The sequence below is a fragment of the Takifugu rubripes genome, chromosome 9, assembly GCF_901000725.2.
Source record: "Takifugu rubripes chromosome 9, fTakRub1.2, whole genome shotgun sequence".
NCBI classification, from domain to species: domain Eukaryota; kingdom Metazoa; phylum Chordata; class Actinopteri; order Tetraodontiformes; family Tetraodontidae; genus Takifugu; species Takifugu rubripes.
The window spans coordinates 2,182,963-2,207,129 of record NC_042293.1 but is presented as its reverse complement, the minus strand read 5'-3'; the positions used below and the strand labels follow the sequence as shown (position 1 = coordinate 2,207,129).

Genomic DNA, 24,167 nt, shown 5'->3' with positions numbered 1-24,167 from the left:
TCAGTGAAAGGCCAGCAAAAAGGCCAAGACTGGAGGAGCCCATAGGCTGGGGCAGTTCACAGCCACAGGGATGGGGAAACGACCAGGCTCAAGGCACAGCAGACAAGCCGCATCAGGGAATCGAAGAAAGAAGAACCAAACAACAAAAATGGTCTCGCAACCAGAAGAGGCGTTGGCGAAAAAAGCACCAAGCCCAAGCCAACAGAGGCCAACCACCTTTGGATAGTTGGATGCAGAACCCAGGCTAGGTCAGACATTATCCATATTGGAGACCTGAGCTATATCAGGCCACTTTTAGCATCTCCCAGGAACCGCTAAGACCAATTAGAAAATGTATTCCTTTTGAAAGACCACCAGAAATAAATCGGCATGAATGAATTGGTACCAAGCAAGGCTGCCCGTTGAGCCCATTGTTCACATGTTATTTATTAAGTCAGTAAGTCATTCCATTTTGAAAATTCAGTCTTAAAACTGCTTGGTGTCCTTCAGTTTGTTGTTTTTTCTTGTTAATGTTTTTTCTGTTCTTTCCCAATTCCCAGGCAGGCGGGGCTGGCTTTCTTTCTGAAGAGGCACCACCTTACCCACCTTTTGATCATATTGGTTAATTGGATCTGCGGCTCATTTCTCCTCACCTCGCCAGATCGTTGTAAATCCCTCTGCAGTAATGTTTGGCCCTCTTTTTTAGAAAACCTTTGGAGATTAAGCTTTTGCTCTTATGCTTTTGTGTTTTTACCTGCAATACCTGTCTTGTCCTATTTTGCTCATTTCCAGATTAATTGTTCTAATCAGCTTTGCTTGCCTGTAATTTGCCATTTCCATTTCCAGTCATCTGTCACTTTAATGTTTCATTAAATTTTTGAAAATAAAACCTGTGTGTTGTGTCTATGTCTGCATTTTGGGTCTGGCTTTTGGCTTCTGCCAGCTTAACACTATTGTTCTTAGATTTTTTTAGGGCTCAGTCTCGGGCTATAAATTGAACATCCAAAAGACTCAAAATGTGTTTCAATCATAAACCTAGCCAGAACATAATTTCCAAATTTCAACTACACTGAGAGGTAGAACATATTGCATACTTGTATAAGTACTTTGGTCTAGAATTTTGGTCGATTAAATCAAAACCCTTGCAATGCCCAAGAGCTGCATCTAAATCAAACCAAGTCTGTTAAGACCCCAAAATCACAAACATTGTCGCCTCAGAGGGCTTTTCAAGCTGCAAAGTTGTGACACCTTCTGTTCTTAGACCCTTGAGTTAGAATTCCTAAAGGAATAAGTTCATGTTTCCACCAAATCAGGTGACAGTCTTAAGGTTAGTACAGAGTATTGTCATTCTTATTAAAGTAAGCTTTTTATTTGTATCATTTGGGAATTATATGAGAGGTAAGATATGAGATATGAGAGATTGCTTGAGGTAATTCTGGTGTTAAACAACTTCCTTAAATCATTTTTTACTGAAAAGTAAAGAGTTGACTTCCTCTTGATGCCGGAGGCTGTGCCACTGAGCTATTGGCCTGCGTGGGTTAGCCAGCATGTCGGACCAGTGGCGTTGCTCAGTTCCAGTGCTGCTGGCACCCAGCACCACTTTCCCAATGGCGTCGTTTTTGCCAATCTTATCGTAGTCCAACACAGTCACTGCAATCTGCACTTTCTATGGAACACACACAGGAAATCAGTTTTTCAGAATCTGTGTATGTGTTCTTGAAAAAGGACATTTTTGGGGAAGTGAGGATGTGTGAATGTGATGTTAGGATAAGGGGCTGGAGAATGTTAGGGACAAACATGCAAATGTGAACGCCGAGTACCTCTATCTGCTCACATGGCACTTCAAAGCTAAAGGACTCCTTGTAGTAAGGATTCAGACTGTTCTTCTTTATCGCCGTTTTCTTTTTCTTCAGTCTTTTCCCATTTTGCATGAAGTGGATTTTCACATAAGAGTCTAAAATAGAGAAAACGAAGGTTTGACGGAGGAGGAGCAACCCGGAAATGTCGTCAGTACGGCACATGTGCAGTGGGTCTGAGTCCCGACTAGTTAGACTTTCATTTACACCAAATAACAGATGCGCCTTTTTGGCCTATTGCTTGGCTTCCTTCATTGCATCTGCTTAAATTAGTGCGTACAGACACAAATGCAGTGATTGCGTGTGGTTTTAAATGGCTCTACCCACCTGACAGCCCTCCCACATCCATTTTCTACAAGTTTTTGGCTTCTAAAATCACCACTGTCAACTTTCCAGCAGTGGGCACATACCTAAGTGACAGACATACATCTCCAAGCTTCTCACTCTAATACACAGACACACACATGATCCATCAGTGAGAGTTTGTAAAATCATCCAATCTCATTTCTTTAATTATTTGCTCCCACCTCCTCCTTCTCTGCTTTCTGTAGATCCCTCCACTCTTCAAGAGACTGGCTGAAATCAGCGGTGCTCATTGGTATCTTCACAGCTCCTATAGCATCATGTTTTGAGAAACGGTCAAAGTCGTACACGGTCATCACCAGCGTCCTGCCACCAAGCTCGGTGTAGGGTACCTAGAGGGCAGCACATTAATGCAGAATAAACATCTAGTGCTGAAATTCTGTTTTATTTTGTTTATTTATTGTTTTAAAGCGCCTTTACCTGAAATGAAAAAGTCTCATTGAAGTTGGGATCAAGGTTCTTCCTGTGAACTTTAGTTTCAAACTTTTTCTTTTTGTCCGGGAGGAGGTAGAGTTTAACGTAGGGGTCAGAGCTGCCCTCCACATCCATCGCTGGCAGCTCAGCAGCCTGCAGGATACCTACAACCAGCTAGCAAAGGAAAAAACATAGGCTGAGAATTTAAAGTGTGCGGGCTTACAGCTGACAGAGGGTGAAAAAAAAAAAAACAGTCATCGCACCATATTATCAGTGAAATTGTTATCTAAAGTGAAATGTAGCCTGCCCATCTTCTCCGTCTCCTGGGGCGCTTTTCCCGACAGTGCAGTTCCTTAGTTCTCTTCATCTTTAAATGGCTGGACAAGCTGCACGCGTGCGCAAACACGAGCACACACATACACACAGGCACAGATATGAAGTATAAAATTTAATCAGAAGATCATTTACTGTGTTGTTTCTCTCTATATATTCAACAACATGTGTTGTTGTTTTTTTTTAAAAATGGGAGATTACATGATTACCATGTCTGTTCGAATATCTTAAAAAAAACAAAAAACAAACAAACAAAGCCCCACATGACCTTAACCCACACCAGTATGGAAAATTCAAAAATGGATACCTTTATCCAAGCTTACACTGACAGTTTCACTTCCTGGGTGACCTGATGTCACAGCTGATACATTACATGCAGTCTTTGTGGGGAGAAAGGCTTGTATGTGTGTGTGTGTGTGTGTGTGTGTGTGTGTATCTGGAGAAGGATTTCCAGCATATCTATATACTTTTATGGTATTTTTAGACCAACTCCTTGGACATGCACAAAGCTTTATTTGTAGTTCAATTATGTTCTTATTTTTCAGTAAGCAGATGTACTGGACTAGATTTCCCATATAATAGTTCAACCTGTCCAATACAGGCACTTGACCCCAAAAAAATATCTGCAATTCTGGCTTGGAAGTTTCTTTGATGCTTTAAACTCATTAATCTATAAAGACAATATATCTACCTTAGCCACAACCTCTCAATATATGCAAAGGTGGACAAGTTGGCTGATAAGTGTTATTTGCTGATAATATTTATTTAATTTTATATTTGGTACTTCGATAAATTTGAGGCCAGTGAACTAGATAAAAAAGATTAAACCGAATAAAATTGGTTTTAAACCTGAATATAACTTCTCCGTAGCCAAAACAACAGTAGATTTCAGTGGCGTGTTGCAGTCTACAGACAGCAAACATATAATAGGTAAGAACCCTCACACAAAGTTTGCTCTGCATGTCCACTGTAACAACCAGACATCAAGGCACAGCACATTACTTAGGAAAAAACGTCTCCAGGCATTCATTCCACACTCGCTGATAGACAGGTACAGTACACTGTGTGACAAGCCCTTCTATTGATCTTTACTTTATTTTGCTCATGATTATAACCTCTGTAATGGTTTCATGAATTCCTATTCATTATCACTGCATAATACACCAACTGAATTGGCCAACATGGAGTTTAAATTGAACTGCAAAGAAAAGGAAACATTCGTCAAAATGATCAGCTCTTAATGCTTTCAAAATATTATGAACAGATTTCAGTTAAATTTTGTAATGTATGTATGTATGTATGTATGTATGTATGTATGTATGTATGTATGTATGTATGTATGTATGTATGTATGTGTGTGTGTGTATGTGTGTGTGTGTGTGCATATGTGTGTGTGTATCTGGAGCAGGATTTCCAGCGTATCTATATGCTATTATGTTATTTTTAGACCCACTCCATGGACATGCACAAAGCTTTATTTGTAGTTCAATTATGTGCTTATTTTTCAGTCAGCAGATGTACTGGACTAGATTTCCCATATAATAGTTCTACCTGTCCAATACAGGCACTTGACCAAAAAACAAACAAATCTGCAATTCTGGCTTGGAAGTTTCTTTGATGCTTTAAAGTCATTAATCTATAAAGACAATATATCTACCTTAGCCACAACCTCTCAATATATGCAAAGGTGGACAAGTTGGCTGATAAGTGTTATTTGCTGATAATATTTATTTAATTTTATATTTGGTACTTCGATAAATCTGAGGCCAGTGAACTAGATAAAAAAGATTAAACTGAATAAAATTGGTTTTAAACCTGAATATAACTTTTCTGTAGCCAAAACAACAGTAGATTTCAGTGGCGTGTTGCAGTCTACAGACAGCAAACATATAATAGGTAAGAACCCTCACACAAAGTTTGCTCTGCATGTCCACTGTAACAACCAGACATCAAGGCACAGCACATTACTTAGAAAAAACCTCTCCAGGCATTCATTCCACACTCGCTGATAGACAGGTACAGTACACTGTGTGACAAGCCCTTCTATTGATCTTTACTTTATTTTGCTCATGATTATAACCTCTGTAATGGTTTCATGAATTCCTATTCATTATCACTGCATAATACACCAACTGAATTGGCCAACATGGAGTTTAAATTGAACTGCGAAGAAAAGGAAACATTCGTCAAAATGATCAGCTCTTAATGCTTTCAATATATTATGAACAGATTTCAGTGAAATTTGGTAATGTATGCATGTATGTGTGTTTGTTTGTGCATATGTGTGTGTATGTGTGTGTGCGCGCGTATGTGTGTATCTGGAGAAGGATTTCCAGCCTATCTATATACTTTTATGGTATTTTTTGACCCACTCCGTGGACATGCACAGAGCTTCATTTGTAGTTCAATTATGTGCTTATTTTTCAGTAAGCAGATGTACTGGACTAGATTTCCCATATAATAGTTCAACTTGTCCAATACAGGCACTTGACCAAAAAAAAAACAAATCTGCAATTCTGGCTTGGAAGTTTCTTTGATGCTTTAAAGTCATTAATCTATAAAGACAATACATCTACCTTAGCCACAACCTCTCAATATATGCAAAGGTGGACAAGTTGGCTGATGAGTGTTATTTGCTGATAATATTTATTTTATTTTATATTTGGTACATCGATAAATCTGAGGCCAGTGAACTAGATAAAAAAGATTAAACTGAATAAAATTGGTTTTAAACCTGAATATAACTTATCCGTAGCCAAAACAACAGTAGATTTCAGTGGCGTGTTGCAGTCTATAGACAGCAAACATATAATAGGTAAGAACCCTCACACAAAGTTTGCTCTGCATGTCCACTGTAACAACCAGACATCAAGGCACAGCACATTACTTAGGAAAAACCTCTCCAGGCATTCATTCCACACTCGCTGATAGACTGGTACAGTATACTGTGTGACAAGCCCTTCTATTGATCTTTACTTTATTTTGCTCATTATTATAACCTCTGTAATGGTTTAATGAATTCCTATTTATTATCACTGCATAATACACCAACTGAATTGGCCAACATGGAGTTTAAATTGAACTGCAAAGAAAAGGAAACATTCGTCAAAATGATCAGCTCTTAATGCTTTCAAAATATTATGAACAGATTTCAGTTAAATTTTGTAATGTATGTATGTATGTATGTATGTATGTATGTATGTATGTATGTATGTATGTATGTATGTATGTGTGTATGTATGTATGTATGTATGTGTGTGTGTGTGTGTGTCTGTGTGTGGCTGTTGAGTGTTATCTGCTGATCATCTTTATACATCAAAATGATCAGCTGTTAACGCTTTCCAACTTAGAGCTGATTGAAACTTGTCAGGATTTGACAAATGCTTTGAAATATGTGCCTTGCTCAAGGGAGTTACTGCGTTTACGTGGCACCCATTTGGAGACGTTGAGGCGGATTTACGCATCAACATTTGCAACGCCTTTTCACTTGACCTTGTTTAGGATGGAGGGTGACCTTTTTGGCACTCCAAGCTGATGTTAAGCTGGAGAAAATACCTTTAATTTAATTTTCAACCTACTACATTTTGGAAGCTCATATTATACTCTGCAGATTTAAATCACAATCTGTGGGTAATTGATCTGTTTGATGCAAGACTCCACAATTTTTTCAAGTTTAGAGAATCAAATAAAGATTTCAAATTGGTTTTTTACCATTTTCTTGAACGTAAAATAGTTCATGTGAGGTGGCAGGTATGGACAGGCTGCAAAATTAATTGTTCTTAATTGTTTGGGTTTAAGGATCTATTGCTTTTGACTGGAACAAAATGTGAATCTGTATGAGGTTTTTAAAGCTGGTTTTCTGACAATAACTTTTTTTTTTTCATGGCCAGCTTTAGAGAAAAGGAGTTTGATGGGGATCGGTTGTTTCTCTAAAAATAAAAAGCCTATGGAGAACCCAGAGCCTCCGGGTGCACAGTCACCTGACACTTGTCTTCAAGGAAGTAACTATCAGGACTCGTAAGTTTACTCTCTACAGCTACTATGAATATTGCCATATTCATTGCATAGATTTAAAAATGTATTGCATAGATTTAAAAATGTATTGCATAGATTTAAAAATTAGGAAATCCATCAAAATATTTTGGCATAATAGCTATGCTAGAGAAGTGTTAGCTTTGAAGGCTAACTCCAGCACATTTACTTGGACACTTTTTGCTTTAAAAGATCAAAAGAAATTAATTGGCCATATCCAGAGACAGCATTGAGAAGGCCCATACCACAATATCCTCAAACAGTCTGTCCTTGGCAACAATAGGCCCCATCAGTAGCAGTAGAAATACTCTTTATAATTGATAATTTCATCTTTTATTATTGATATTTTGTAACACATGACTGAAGAAAATTGAAATCACAAACATAATGATTCACTTCCTCTGTTGAAAGGTGACAACAGAGATGTTCAGAACAATGATTTAACTTTAGTCACCATGTAGTCCCATTAAGGACTTCCCAAATATTTGAAAGGAATAAATTATGTATGAATAAAAGTAGTTTCAAAATGGCACGGGGTTAAAACAGGAAGAATGTTGAACTAGAAATATTGAGAACACAGTAAACCTAACAAACAAATGTATTTTTTGCACCACAGTGCTGATCCATTGTATCAACAGCACGATGACACCTCAGAGTTCAACAATAATTTCCAGCAGCCCGGACATCATAATCGAAAAAGAAAGAGATACTGGATAGAGGATGAGATGTCTGAACTGATGGATAGTGTAGACATGTAAGAACATTTTGTATTATGTAGTTTTATTTCACAGCTAACATTTCTTTTTAAGTAAATACTCTACATGTTAACTCTCACATGCCGGACACATTGCTTCATGGATCTCTGGTCACTTTTTTCGTTGAAAGGCCGGCAAAAAGGCCAAGACTGGAGGAGCCCATAGGCTGGGGCAGTTCACAGCCACAGGGATGGGGAAACGACCAGGCCCAAGGCACAGCAGACCAGCCACATCAGGGCTTTGAGAGAAAGCAGCCCAGCGAACTCACAAGAACCCAACAACAACACTGGTATGACAACATAAAGAGGTTTTGGCAAAAAAAGCACCAAACCACCTTTGGGTAGTTGGATGCAAAAACCAGCCCAGGTCAAACATTATCCAAATGGGAGACCTGAGCTATATCAGGCCGCTTTTAGCATCTCCCAGGAACCGCTAAGACCAATTAGAAAATTTCTTCCTTTTGAAAGATCAGAAGAAATGAATTGGCCAGGTCCAGAGACAACATCGAGAAGGCCCATACCACAATATTCTAGAACAGTCCGTCCTTGGCAACAATGGGCCCAATCAGTAGCAGTGGAAATACTCTTTATAATAAATATTTTTATCTTTTATAATTGATATTTTGCAACACACTACTGAAGAAAATTTAAATCACAAACATAATGATTCACTTCCTCTGTTGAAAGGTGACAACAGAGATGTTCAGAACAATGATTTAACTTTAGTCACCATGTAGTCTCATTAAGGACTTCCCAAATATTTGAAAGGAATAAATTATATATGAATAAAAGTAGTTTCAAAATGCTATGGGGTTAAAACAGGAAGGATGTTGAACTCGAAATATTGAGAGCACAGTAATCCTAACAAACAAATGTATTTTTTGCACCACAGTGCTGATCCATTGTATCAACAGCACGATGACACCTCAGAGTTCAACTATAATTGTCAGCAGCCCGGACATCATACTCGAAAACGAAAGAGATACTGGATAGAGGATGAGTTGTCTGAACTGATGGATAGTGTAGACATGTAAGAACAATTTCTATTATCTAGTTTTATTTCACAGCTAACATTTCTTTTTAAGTAAATACTCTACATGTTAACTCTCACATGCCGGACACATTGCTTCATGGATCTCTGGTCACTTTTTTCATTGAAAGGCCGGCAAAAAGGCCAAGACTGGAGGAGCCCATAGGCTGGGGCAGTTCACAGCCACAGGGATGGGGAAACGACCACGCCCAAGGCACAGCAGATCAGCCACATCAGGGCTCTGAGAGAAAGCAACCCAGCGACGTCACAAGAACCGAACAACAACACTGGTATGACAACATAAAGAGGTTTTGGCCAAAAAAAAGTACCAAACCACCTTTGGGTAGTTGGATGCAAAAACCAGGCCAGGTCAAACATTATCCATATGGGAGACCTGAGCTATATCAGGCCACTTTTAGCATCTCCCAGGAACCGCTAAGACCAATTAGAAAATGTCTTCCTTTTAAAAGATCAAAAGAAATTAATTGGCCATATCCAGAGACAGCACTGAGAAGGCCCATACCACAATATCCTCAAACAGTCTGTCCTTGGCAACAATGGGCCCAATCAGTAGCAGTAGAAATACTCTTTATAATTGATATTTTTTTCTTTTAATATTGATATTTTGTAACACATGACTGAAGAAAATCTAAATCACAAACATAATGATTCACTTCCTCTGTTGAAAGGTGACAACAGAGATGTTCAGAACAATGATTTAACTTTAGTCACCATGTAGTCCCATTAAGGACTTCCCAAATATTTGAAAGGAATAAATTATGTATGAATAAAAGTAGTTTCAAAATGGCACGGGGTTAAAACAGGAAGGATGTTGAACTAGAAATATTGAGAACACAGTAAACCTAACAAACAAATGTATTTTTTGCACCACAGTGCTGATCCATTGTATCAACAGCATGATGACACCTCAGAGTTCAACAATAATTTCCAGCAGCCCGGACATCATACTCGAAAACGAAAGAGATACTGGATAGAGGATGAGATGTCCGAAATGATGGATAGTGTAGATATGTAAGAACAATTTCTATTATGTAGTTTTATTTCACAGCTAACATTTCTTTTTAAGTAAATACTCTACATGTTAACTCTCACATGCTGGACACATTGCTTCATGGATCTCTGGTCACTTTTTTCATTAAAAGGCCGGCAAAAAGGCCAAGACTGGAGGAGCCCATAGGTGGGGGCAGTTCACAGCCACAGGGATGGGGGAACGACCAGGCCCAAAGCACAGCAGATCAGCCACATCAGGGCTTTGAGAGAAAGCAGCCCAGCGAACTCACAAGAACCCAACAACAACACTGGTATGACAACATAAAGAGGTTTTGGCAAAAAAAGCACCAAACCACCTTTGGGTAGTTGGATGCAAAAACCAGCCCAGGTCAAACATTATCCAAATGGGAGACCTGAGCTATATCAGGCCGCTTTTAGCATCTCCCAGGAACCGCTAAGACCAATTAGAAAATTTCTTCCTTTTGAAAGATCAGCAGAAATAAATTTGAGACAGCATTGAGAAGGCCCATACCACAATATCCTCAAACAGTCTGTCCTTGGCAACAATGGGCCCAATCAGTAGCAGTAGAAATAACCTTTATAATTGATAATTTTGTGAGACACTACTATAGAAAATTAAAATCACAAGCATAATGATTTACTTCCTCTGTTAAAAGGTGACAACAGAGATGTTTACAACAATGATTTAACTTTAGTCACCATGTTCTCCCATTAGGGACTTCCCAAATATGTGAAAGGAATACATTATGCATGAATAAAAGTAGTTTCAAAATGCTATTGGGTTAAAACAGGAAGGATGTTGAACTAGAAATATTGAGAGCACAGTAATCCTAACAAACAAATGTATTTTATGCACCACAGTGCCGGTCCATCGTATCAACAGCAAAACGACATCTCAGAGTTCAGCAATAATTTTCAGCAGCAACAATGGTATACTCTCAACCGAAGGAGCGTCGGGATAGAGGATGAGATGTCCGAACCCATGGATACTGGTGACATGTAAGGACAATTTCTATTATGTAGTTTTATTTCGCAGCTAACATTTCTTTTTAAGTAAATACTCTACATGTTAACTCTCACATGCCGGACACATTGCTTCATGGATCTCTGGTCACTTTTTTCAGTGAAAGGCCGACGAATGAGCAGAGACAGGAGGAGCCCATAGGCTGGGGCAGTTCACAGCCACAGGGATGGGGAAATGACCAGGCCCAAGGCACAGCAGTCCAGCCACATCAGGGCTTTGAGAGAAAGCAGCCCAGCGACGTCACAAGAACTGAACAACAACATTGGTATGACAACATAAAGAGGCTTTGGCAAAAAAAAAGCACCAAACCACCTTTGGGTAGTTGGATGCAGAAACCAGGCCAGGTCAAACCTTATCCAAATGGGAGACCTGAGCTATATCAGGCCACTTTTAGCATCTCCCAGGAACCGCTAAGATCAATGAGGAAATTTCTTCCTTTTGAAAGATCAGTAAAAATGAATTGGCCATGTCCAGAGACAGCATCGAGAAGGCCCATACCACAATATCCTAGAACAGTCCGTCCTTGGAAACAATGGGCCCCATCAGCAGCAGTAGAAATAACCTTTTTAATTGATAATTTTATCTTTTATAATTGACATTTTGTGACACACTACTAAAGAAAATTAAAATCACAAGCATAATGATTTACTTCCTCTGTTAAAAGGTGACAACAGAGATGTTTACAACAATGATGTAACTTTAGTCACCATGTTCTCCAATTAAGGACTTCCCAAATATGTGAAAGGAATACATTATACATGAATAAAAGTAGTTTCAAAATGCTATGGGGTTAAAACAGGAAGGATGTTGAACTTGAAATATTGAGAGCACAGTAATCCTAACAAACAAATGTATTTTATGCACCACAGTGCCCCTCCATTGTATCAACAGCAAAATGACATCTCAGAGTTCAGCAATAATTTTCAGCAGCAACAATGGTATACTCTCAACCAAAGGAGCGTCGGGATAGAGGATGAGATGTCCGAACCCATGGATACTGGAGACGTGTAAGGACAATTTCTATTATGTAGTTTTGTTTCGCAGCTAACATTTCTTTTTAAGTAAATACTCTACATGTTAACTCTCACATGCTGGACACATTGCTTCATGGATCTCTGGTCACTTTTTTCAGTGAAAGGCCGACGAATGAGCCTAGACAGGAGGAGCCCATAGGCTGGGGCAGTTCACAGCCACAGGGATTGGGAAACGACCAGGACCAAAGCTGGGGAAACAACCAGGCCCAAGGCTTGGGAAACGGCCAGGCCCAAGGCTGGGGAAACGGCCAGGCCCAAGGCTGGGGAAACGACCAGGCCCAGGGATGGGGAAACGGCCAGGCCCAAGGCTGGGGAAACGGCCAGGCCCAAGGCTGGGGAAACGACCAGGCCCAGGGATGGGGAAACGATCAGGCCCAGGGATGGGGAAACGACCAGTCCCAGGGATGGGGAAACGACCAGGCCCAGGGATGGGGAAACGACCAGGCCCAAGGCTGGGGCGACGACCAGGCCCAGGGATGGGGAAACGACCAGGCCCAAGGCTGGGGAGACGACCAGGCCCAGGGATGGGGAAACGACCAGGCCCAAGGCTGGGGAGACGACCAGGCCCAGGGATGGGGCGACGACCAGGCCCAAGGCTGGGGAGACGACCAGGCCCAAGGCTGGGGAGACGACCAGGCCCAGGGATGGGGAAACGACCAGGCCCAAGGCTGGGGAGACGACCAGGCCCAGGGATGGGGCGACGACCAGGCCCAAGGCTGGGGAGACGACCAGGCCCAAGGCTGGGGAGACGACCAGGCCCAAGGCTGGGGCGACGACCAGGCCCAGGGATGGGGAGACGACCAGGCCCAAGGCTCGGGCGACGACCAGGCCCAGGGATGGGGAGACGACCAGGCCCAAGGCTCGGGCGACGACCAGGCCCAGGGATGGGGAGACGACCAGGCCCAAGGCTCGGGCGACGACCAGGCCCAGGGATGAGGAGAAGACCAGGCCCAAGGCTAGGGCGACGACCAGGCCCAGGGATGGGGAAACGACCAGGCCCAAGGCACAGCAGACCAGCCACATCAGGGCTTCGAAAGAAAGTAGCCCAGCGAAGTCACAAGAACCGAACAACAACACTGGTATGACAACATAAAGAGGTTTTGGCAAAAAAAAGCACCAAACCACCTTTGGTTAGTTGCATGCAGAAACAAGGCCAAGTCAACTATAATCCAAATGGCAGACTTGATCTATATCAGGCCACTTTTAGCATCTCCCAGGAACCGCTAAGACCAATTAAAACCAAATGTATTCCTTTTGAAAGATCAGCAGAAATGAATTGGCCATGTGTAGAGACAGCATTGAGAAGGCCCATACCACCTTATCCTAGAACAGTCCGTCCTTGGCAACAATGGGCCCCATCAGCAGCAGTAGAAATACCCTTTATAATTGATATTTGTATCTTTTATAATTGATATTTTGTAACACATTACTGAAGAAAATTAAAATCACAAGCATAAAGATTCACTTCCTCTGTTGAAAGGTGACAACAGAGATCTTCAGAACAATGATTAAACTTTCGTCACCATGTAGTCCCATTAAGGACTTCCCAATTATTTAAAAGGAATAAATTATGTGTGGATAAAAGTCTTTGTAAAATGGCATGGGGTTAAAACAGGAAGGATGTTGAACTAGAAATATTGGGCCAGATTTACCAATATGTTCTTAAGAATCTTCTTAGATTCTTTCTTAAGTTGTTCTTAAGAAGTTCCTTAAGAAAACCCTACGTTGGATTCACCAACGCGTTCGTAAACCCCAGAATTGTTCGCAGCTGTGTTCTTAGATTGATGAATGCCATTTGTTCGTAAATTGAAAGCGCGTGCCAGGTGAGTCTAATTAACATATGATTAGCATAAGTCACCACCCACCAATGCCCATAAAAGGAACTGCAGCAGGACCCTGTAGACAGAGCAAAAAGCAGCAAAATGCCCAAAGCTTGCCTCTCCACGCCTGATTTCTGACGCCGTGTTGAACAATCAAGAAAGGATGGCTAACATGCTTGATAAAATTGCATCAACCCTGATGACTATAGCCAACATGCTTAAAGAAATCAACGAGAATGTAAAAAAAATAAGAATGTAAAAAGAATAAAAACGTGTAAAAGCTGTGCTCTGACACCGGTCTCTCTTATTTTTTCTTTTTGAAGTGAATCAAGACTGTTAGACTAAAATTGTGACAATAATGCATTTTATTCACAAACGGGCAATTAATCGCGCTCAAACGTGAACCGCGTGCCTGCAGTCTGGCCCCACCATTGCGTCAGGACGCACATCCTCAGGGGGTTGTGGCTCTGTGTCCAAACACATCCAGCGCCCCTTTAAAATGCCGATGGTGCATTCAATGGTGGAGCGACTGCGCGCATGCATCTGATTGAATAAAATTTCCTGTGGAGTCGGAGGGTTGGTCAGTGGTGTCAACAACCAGGGAGCCAGGGCATATCCTCGATCCCCTAATAAAATAAATCAAGATAAAATCAAATAAAAAGACAGTTTTGGCATGGTTTCCAATTTGGTTGATTAAAGTTAAGTCATTGGCACATTTACGTAATTTTAAAATTCTCCGTGAATCACCAAAAATAGGAAATAAATAAATATGACATAATTATCATTGTAATATTGAATTTTATTGAACTCCACAAGAGAAGAAAACACAACCATGCCAACATGTCGGCACTGAAATGTGCGTAAGAGTACTCCTGAGTGTTTGTAGGATTTGTTCTTACCTACGCATAAATCCAGGATAAGAAGAAATTGGTGAATGCCACAATCTTTGTAAAATGTTCGTAAGTGGGACTTAAGAACAAATTTGTTTGTAAGAACGTTTCGTGAATCTGGCCCATTGAGAGCACAGTAATCCTAACAAACAAATGTATTTTATGCACCACAGTGCCGCTCCATTGTATCAACAGCACGATGACACCTCAGAGTTCAGCAATAATTTTCAGCAGCAACAACGTTATACTCGGGATAGAGGATGAGATTATTATAACCTCTGTAATGGTTTAATGAATTCCTATTTATTATCACTGCATAATACACCAACTGAATTGGCCAACATGGAGTTTAAATTAAACTGCAAAGAAAAGGAAACATTCGTCAAAATGATCAGCTCTTAATGCTTTCAAAATATTATGAACAGATTTCAGTTAAATTTTGTAATGTATGTATGTACTGTATGTATGTATGTGTGTATGTATGTGTGTGTGTATGTGTGTGTCTGGAGCAGGATTTCCAGCATATCTATATACTTTTATGGTATTTTTAGACCCACTCCGTGGACATGCACAAAGCTTCATTTGTAGTTAAATTATCTGCTTATTTTTCAGTCAGCAGATGTACTGGACTAGATTTCCCATATAATAGTTCAACCTGTCCAATACAGGCACTTGACCCCAAAAAAATATCTGCAATTCTGGCTTGGAAGTTTCTTTGATGCTTTAAACTCATTAATCTATAAAGACAATATATCTACCTTAGCCACAACCTCTCAATATATGCAAAGGTGGACAAGTTGGCTGATGAGTGTTATTTGCTGGTAATATTTATTTCATTTTCTATTTGGTACTTCGATAAATCTGAGGCCAGTGAACTAGATAAAAAAGGTTAAACCTAATAAAATTGGTTTTAAACCTGAACATAACTTTTCCGTAGCCAAAACAACAGTAGATTTCAGTGGCGTGTTGCAGTCTACAGACAGCAAACATATAATAGGTAAGAACCCTCACACAAAGTTTGCTCTGCATGTCCACTGTAACAACCAGACATCAAGGCACAGCACATTACTTAGGAAAAAACCTCTCCAGGCATTCATTCCACACTCGCTGATAGACAGGTACAGTACACTGTGTGACAAGCCCTTCTATTGATCTTTACTTTATTTTGCTCATGATTATAACCTCTGTAATGGTTTAATGAATTCCTATTTATTATCACTGCATAATACACCAACTGATCTGGCCAACATGGAGTTTAAATTGAACTGCAAAGAAAAGGAAACATTCGTCAAAATGATCAGCTCTTAATGCTTTCAAAATATTATGAACAGATTTCAGTTAAATTTTGTAATTCATGTATGTACTGTATGTATGTATGTGTGTGTTTGTGTGTGCATATGTGTGTGTATGTGTGTGTGCGCGCGCATGTGTGTATCTGGAGCAGGATTTCCAGCCTATCTATATACTTTTATGTTATTTTTTGACCCACTCCGTGGACATGCACAAAGCTTTATTTGTAGTTCAATTATGTGCTTATTTTTCAGTCAGCAGATGTACTGGACTAGATTTCCCATATAATAGTTCAACCTGTCCAATACAGGCACTTGACCAAAAAAAAATAAATCTGCAATTCTGGCTTGGAAGTTTCTTTGATGCTTTCAAGTCATTAATCTATAAAGACAAAATATCTACCTTAGCCACAACCTCTCAATATATGCAAAGGTGGACAAGTTGGCTGATGAGTGTTATTTGCTGATAATATTTATTTCATTTTCTATTTGGTACTTCGATAAATCTGAGGCCAGTGAACTCGATAAAAAAGATTAAACCGAATAAAATTGGTTTTAAACCTGAATATAACTTTTCCGTAGCCAAAACAACAGTAGATTTCAGTGGCGTGTTGCAGTCTACAGACAGCAAACATATAATAGGTAAGAACCCTCACACAAAGTTTGCTCTGCATGTCCACTGTAACAACCAGACATCAAGGCACAGCACATTACTTAGGAAAAAACCTCTCCAGGCATTCATTCCACACTCGCTGATAGACAGGTACAGTACACTGTGTGACAAGCCCTTCTATTGATCTTTACTTTATTTTGCTCATTATTATAACGTCTGTAATGGTTTAATGAATTCCTATTTATTATCACTGCATAATACACCAACTGAATTGGCCAACATGGAGTTTAAATTGAACTGCAAAGAAAAGGAAACATTCGTCAAAATGATCAGCTCTTAATGCTTTCAAAATATTATGAACAGATTTCAGTTAAATTTTGTAATGTATGTATGTACTGTATGTATGTATGTGTGTATGTATGTGTGTGTGTATGTGTGTGTCTGGAGCAGGATTTCCAGCCTATCTATATACTTTTATGTTATTTTTAGACCCACTCCGTGGACATGCACAAAGCTTTATTTGTAGTTCAATTATCTGCTTATTTTTCAGTCAGCAGATGTACTGGACTAGATTTCCCATATAATAGTTCAACCTGTCCAATACAGGCACTTGACCCCAAAAAAATATCTGCAATTCTGGCTTGGAAGTTTCTTTGATGCTTTAAACTCATTAATCTATAAAGACAATATATCTACCTTAGCCACAACCTCTCAATATATGCAAAGGTGGACAAGTTGGCTGATGAGTGTTATTTGCTGATAATATTTATTTCATTTTCTATTTGGTACTTCGATAAATCTGAGGCCAGTGAACTAGATAAAAAAGGTTAAACCTAATAAAATTGGTTTTAAACCTGAACATAACTTTTCCGTAGCCAAAACAACAGTAGATTTCAGTGGCGTGTTGCAGTCTACAGACAGCAAACATATAATAGGTAAGAACCCTCACACAAAGTTTGCTCTGCATGTCCACTGTAACAACCAGACATCAAGGCACAGCACATTACTTAGGAAAAAACCTCTCCAGGCATTCATTCCACACTCGCTGATAGACAGGTACAGTACACTGTGTGACAAGCCCTTCTATTGATCTTTACTTTATTTTGCTCATTATTATAACGTCTGTAATGGTTTAATGAATTCCTATTTATTATCACTGCATAATACACCAACTGATCTGGCCAACATGGAGTTTAAATTGAACTGCAAAGAAAAGGAAACATTCGTCAAAATGATCAGCTCTTAATGCTTTCAAAATATTATGAACAGATTTCAGTTAAATTTTGTAATTCATGTATGTACTGTATGTATGTATGTGTGTGTTTGTGTGTGCATATGTGTGTGTATGTGTGTGTGCGCGCGCATGTGTGTATCTGGAGCAGGATTTCCAGCCTATCTATATACTTTTATGTTATTTTTTGACCCACTCCATGGACATGCACAAAGCTTTATTTGTAGTTCAATTATGTGCTTATTTTTCAGTCAGCAGATGTACTGGACTAGATTTCCCATATAATAGTTCAACCTGTCCAATACAGGCACTTGACCAAAAAAAAATAAATCTGCAATTCTGGCTTGGAAGTTTCTTTGATGCTTTCAAGTCATTAATCTATAAAGACAAAATATCTACCTTAGCCACAACCTCTCAATATATGCAAAGGTGGACAAGTTGGCTGATGAGTGTTATTTGCTGATAATATTTATTTAATTTTCTATTTGGTACTTCGATAAATCTGAGGCCAGTGAACTCGATAAAAAAGATTAAACCGAATAAAATTGGTTTTAAACCTGAATATAACTTTTCCGTAGCCAAAACAACAGTAGATTTCAGTGGCGTGTTGCAGTCTACAGACAGCAAACATATAATAGGTAAGAACCCTCACACAAAGTTTGCTCTGCATGTCCACTGTAACAACCAGACATCAAGGCACAGCACATTACTTAGGAAAAAACCTCTCCAGGCATTCATTCCACACTCGCTGATAGACAGGTACAGTACACTGTGTGACAAGCCCTTCTATTGATCTTTACTTTATTTTGCTCATTATTATAACCTCTGTAATGGTTTAATGAATTCCTATTTATTATCACTGCATAATACACCAACTGAATTGGCCAACATGGAGTTTAAATTGAACTGCAAAGAAAAGGAAACATTCGTCAAAATGATCAGCTCTTAATGCTTTCAAAATATTATGAACAGATTTCAGTTAAATTTTGTAATGTATGTATGTACTGTATGTATGTATGTGTGTATGTATGTGTGTGTGTATGTGTGTGTCTGGAGCAGGATTTCCAGCATATCTATATACTTTTATGGTATTTTTAGACCCACTCCGTGGACATGCACAAAGCTTTATTTGTAGTTAAATTATCTGCTTATTTTTCAGTCAGCAGATGTACTGGACTAGATTTCCCATATAATAGTTCAACCTGTCCAATACAGGCACTTGACCCCAAAAAAATATCTGCAATTCTGGCTTGGAAGTTTCTTTGATGCTTTAAACTCATTAATCTATAAAGACAATATATCTACCTTAGCCACAACCTCTCAATATATGCAAAGGTGGACAAGTTGGCTGATGAGTGTTATTTGCTGATAATATTTATTTCATTTTCTATTTGGTACTTCGATAAATCTGAGGCCAGTGAACTAGATAAAAAAGGTTAAACCTAATAAAATTGGTTTTAAACCTGAACATAACTTTTCCGTAGCCAAAACAACAGTAGATTTCAGTGGCGTGTTGCAGTCTACAGACAGCAAACATATAATAGGTAAGAACCCTCACACAAAGTTTGCTCTGCATGTCCACTGTAACAACCAGACATCAAGGCACAGCACATTACTTAGGAAAAAACCTCTCCAGGCATTCATTCCACACTCGCTGATAGACAGGTACAGTACACTGTGTGACAAGCCCTTCTATTGATCTTTACTTTATTTTGCTCATTATTATAACGTCTGTAATGGTTTAATGAATTCCTATTTATTATCACTGCATAATACACCAACTGATCTGGCCAACATGGAGTTTAAATTGAACTGCAAAGAAAAGGAAACATTCGTCAAAATGATCAGCTCTTAATGCTTTCAAAATATTATGAACAGATTTCAGTTAAATTTTGTAATTCATGTATGTACTGTATGTATGTATGTGTGTGTTTGTGTGTGCATATGTGTGTGTATGTGTGTGTGCGCGCGCATGTGTGTATCTGGAGCAGGATTTCCAGCCTATCTATATACTTTTATGTTATTTTTTGACCCACTCCATGGACATGCACAAAGCTTTATTTGTAGTTCAATTATGTGCTTATTTTTCAGTCAGCAGATGTACTGGACTAGATTTCCCATATAATAGTTCAACCTGTCCAATACAGGCACTTGACCAAAAAAAAATAAATCTGCAATTCTGGCTTGGAAGTTTCTTTGATGCTTTCAAGTCATTAATCTATAAAGACAAAATATCTACCTTAGCCACAACCTCTCAATATATGCAAAGGTGGACAAGTTGGCTGATGAGTGTTATTTGCTGATAATATTTATTTCATTTTATATTTGGTACTTCGATAAATCTGAGGCCAGTGAACTCGATAAAAAAGATTAAACCGAATAAAATTGGTTTTAAACCTGAATATAACTTTTCCGTAGCCAAAACAACAGTAGATTTCAGTGGCGTGTTGCAGTCTACAGACAGCAAACATATAATAGGTAAGAACCCTCACACAAAGTTTGCTCTGCATGTCCACTGTAACAACCAGACATCAAGGCACAGCACATTACTTAGGAAAAAACCTCTCCAGGCATTCATTCCACACTCGCTGATAGACAGGTACAGTACACTGTGTGACAAGCCCTTCTATTGATCTTTACTTTATTTTGCTCATTATTATAACGTCTGTGATGGTTTAATGAATTCCTATTTATTATCACTGCATAATACACCAACTGATCTGGCCAACATGGAGTTTAAATTGAACTGCTAAGAAAAGGAAACATTCGTCAAAATGATCAGCTCTTAATGATTTCAATATATTATGAACAGATTTCAGTGAAATTTTGTAATGTATGTATGTATGTGTGTGTGTGTGTGTGTCTGTGTGTGGCTGTTGAGTGTTATCTGCTGATCATCTTTATACATCAAAATGATCAGCTGTTAACGCTTTCCAACTTAGAGCTGATTGAAACTTGTCAGGATTTGACAAATGCTTTGAAATATGTGCCTTGCTCAAGGGAGTTACTGGAGACGTTGAGGCGGATTTACGCATCAACATTTGCAACGCCATTTCACTTGACCTTGTTTAGGATGGAGGGTGACCTTTTTGGCACTCCAAGCTGATGTTAAGCTGGAGAAAATACCTTTAATTTAATTTTCAACCTACTACATTTTGGAAGCTCATATTATACTCTGCAGATTTAAATCACAATCTGTGGGTAATTGATCTGTTTGATGCAAGACTCCACAATTTTTTCAAGTTTAGAGAATCAAATAAAGATTTCAAATTGGTTTTTTACCATTTTCTTGAACGTAAAATAGTTCATGTGAGGTGGCAGGTATGGACAGGCTGCAAAATTAATTGTTCTTAATTGTTTGGGTTTAAGGATCTATTGCTTTTGACTGGAACAAAATGTGAATCTGTATGAGGTTTTTAAAGCTGGTTTTCTGACAATAACTTTTTTTTTTTCATGGCCAGCTTTAGAGAAAAGGAGTTTGATGGGGATCGGTTGTTTCTCTAAAAATAAAAAGCCTATGGAGAACCCAGAGCCTCCGGGTGCACAGTCACCTGACACTTGTCTTCAAGGAAGTAACTATCAGGACTCGTAAGTTTACTCTCTACAGCTACTATGAATATTGCCATATTCATTGCATAGATTTAAAAATTTATTGCATAGATTTAAAAATGTATTGCATAGATTTAAAAATTAGGAAATCCATCAAAATATTTTGGCATAATAGCTATGCTAGAGAAGTGTTAGCTTTGAAGGCTAACTCCAGCACATTTACTTGGACACTTTTTGCTTTAAAAGATCAAAAGAAATTAATTGGCCATATCCAGAGACAGCATTGAGAAGGCCCATACCACAATATCCTCAAACAGTCTGTCCTTGGCAACAATAGGCCCCATCAGTAGCAGTAGAAATACTCTTTATAATTGATAATTTCATCTTTTATTATTGATATTTTGTAACACATGACTGAAGAAAATTGAATGATTTAACTTTAGTCACCATGTAGTCCCATTAAGGACTTCCCAAATATTTGAAAGGAATAAATTATGTATGAATAAAAGTAGTTTCAAAATGGCACGGGGTTAAAACAGGAAGAATGTTGAACTAGAAATATTGAGAACACAGTAAACCTAACAAACAAATGTATTTTTTGCACCACAGTGCTGATCCATTGTATCAACAGCACGATGACACCTCAGAGTTCAACAATAATTTCCAGCAGCCCGGACATCATAATCGAAAAAGAAAGAGATACTGGATAGAGGATGAGATGTCTGAACTGATGGATAGTGTAGACATGTAAGAACAATTTCTATTATGTAGTTTTATTTCACAGCTAACATTTCTTTTTAAGTAAATACTCTACATGTTAACTCTCACATGCCGGACACATTGCTTCATGGATCTCTGGTCACTTTTTTCGTTGAAAGGCCGGCAAAAAGGCCAAGACTGGAGGAGCCCATAGGCTGGGGCAGTTCACAGCCACAGGGATGGGGAAACGACCAGGCCCAAGGCACAGCAGACCAGCCACATCAGGGCTTTGAGAGAAAGCAGCCCAGCGAACTCACAAGAACCCAACAACAACACTGGTATGACAACATAAAGAGGTTTTGGCAAAAAAAGCACCAAACCACCTTTGGGTAGTTGGATGCAAAAACCAGCCCAGGTCAAACATTATCCAAATGGGAGACCTGAGCTATATCAGGCCGCTTTTAGCATCTCCCAGGAACCGCTAAGACCAATTAGAAAATTTCTTCCTTTTGAAAGATCAGAAGAAATGAATTGGCCAGGTCCAGAGACAACATCGAGAAGGCCCATACCACAATATTCTAGAACAGTCCGTCCTTGGCAACAATGGGCCCAATCAGTAGCAGTGGAAATACTCTTTATAATAAATATTTTTATCTTTTATAATTGATATTTTGCAACACACTACTGAAGAAAATTTAAATCACAAACATAATGATTCACTTCCTCTGTTGAAAGGTGACAACAGAGATGTTCAGAACAATGATTTAACTTTAGTCACCATGTAGTCTCATTAAGGACTTCCCAAATATTTGAAAGGAATAAATTATATATGAATAAAAATAGTTTCAAAATGCTATGGGGTTAAAACAGGAAGGATGTTGAACTCGAAATATTGAGAGCACAGTAATCCTAACAAACAAATGTATTTTTTGCACCACAGTGCTGATCCATTGTATCAACAGCACGATGACACCTCAGAGTTCAACTATAATTGTCAGCAGCCCAGACATCATACTCGAAAACGAAAGAGATACTGGATAGAGGATGAGATGTCCGAAATGATGGATAGTGTAGATATGTAAGAACAATTTCTATTATGTAGTTTTATTTCACAGCTAACATTTCTTTTTAAGTAAATACTCTACATGTTAACTCTCACATGCCGGACACATTGCTTCATGGATCTCTGGTCACTTTTTTCATTGAAAGGCCGGCAAAAAGGCCAAGACTGGAGGAGCCCATAGGCTGGGGCAGTTCACAGCCACAGGGATGGGGAAACGACCACGCCCAAGGCACAGCAGATCAGCCACATCAGGGCTCTGAGAGAAAGCAACCCAGCGACGTCACAAGAACCGAACAACAACACTGGTATGACAACATAAAGAGGTTTTGGCCAAAAAAAAGTACCAAACCACCTTTGGGTAGTTGGATGCAAAAACCAGGCCAGGTCAAACATTATCCATATGGGAGACCTGAGCTATATCAGGCCACTTTTAGCATCTCCCTGGAACCGCTAAGACCAATTAGAAAATGTCTTCCTTTTAAAAGATCAAAAGAAATTAATTGGCCATATCCAGAGACAGCACTGAGAAGGCTCATACCACAATATCCTCAAACAGTCTGTCCTTGGCAACAATGGGCCCAATCAGTAGCAGTAGAAATACTCTTTATAATTGATATTTTTTTCTTTTAATATTGATATTTTGTAACACATGACTGAAGAAAATCTAAATCACAAACATAATGATTCACTTCCTCTGTTGAAAGGTGACAACAGAGATGTTCAGAACAATGATTTAACTTTAGTCACCATGTAGTCCCATTAAGGACTTCCCAAATATTTGAAAGGAATAAATTATGTATGAATAAAAGTAGTTTCAAAATGGCACGGGGTTAAAACAGGAAGGATGTTGAACTAGAAATATTGAGAACACAGTAAACCTAACAAACAAATGTATTTTTTGCACCACAGTGCTGATCCATTGTATCAACAGCACGATGACACCTCAGAGTTCAACAATAATTTCCAGCAGCCCGGACATCATACTCGAAAACGAAAGAGATACTGGATAGAGGATGAGATGTCCGAAATGATGGATAGTGTAGATATGTAAGAACAATTTCTATTATGTAGTTTTATTTCACAGCTAACATTTCTTTTTAAGTAAATACTCTACATGTTAACTCTCACATGCTGGACACATTGCTTCATGGATCTCTGGTCA

The 24,167-nt window shown here is 39.0% G+C and overlaps 1 protein-coding gene and 1 pseudogene across 1 annotated transcript in view; one reads left to right on the top strand and one right to left on the bottom strand.

Moving 5' to 3' along the window:
• Nucleotides 1-1,366: 1,366 nt before the first annotated feature.
• The window catches only part of LOC101075282 (synaptotagmin-1-like), a 29,674-nt pseudogene continuing 6,873 nt past the window's right edge, over nt 1,367-24,167 (bottom strand).
• The window catches only part of LOC115251010 (uncharacterized), a 44,457-nt gene continuing 26,875 nt past the window's right edge, over nt 6,586-24,167 (top strand). The window contains exons 1-6 of the mRNA XM_029841658.1: nt 6,586-6,962; nt 7,594-7,731; nt 7,863-8,021; nt 21,853-21,990; nt 22,122-22,280; nt 23,915-24,052. Of these exons, the coding sequence (XP_029697518.1) occupies nt 6,856-6,962; nt 7,594-7,731; nt 7,863-8,021; nt 21,853-21,990; nt 22,122-22,280; nt 23,915-24,052 (839 nt within the window). The 5' untranslated portion in view covers nt 6,586-6,855. The remainder of the gene's footprint in view (nt 6,963-7,593; nt 7,732-7,862; nt 8,022-21,852; nt 21,991-22,121; nt 22,281-23,914; nt 24,053-24,167) is intronic.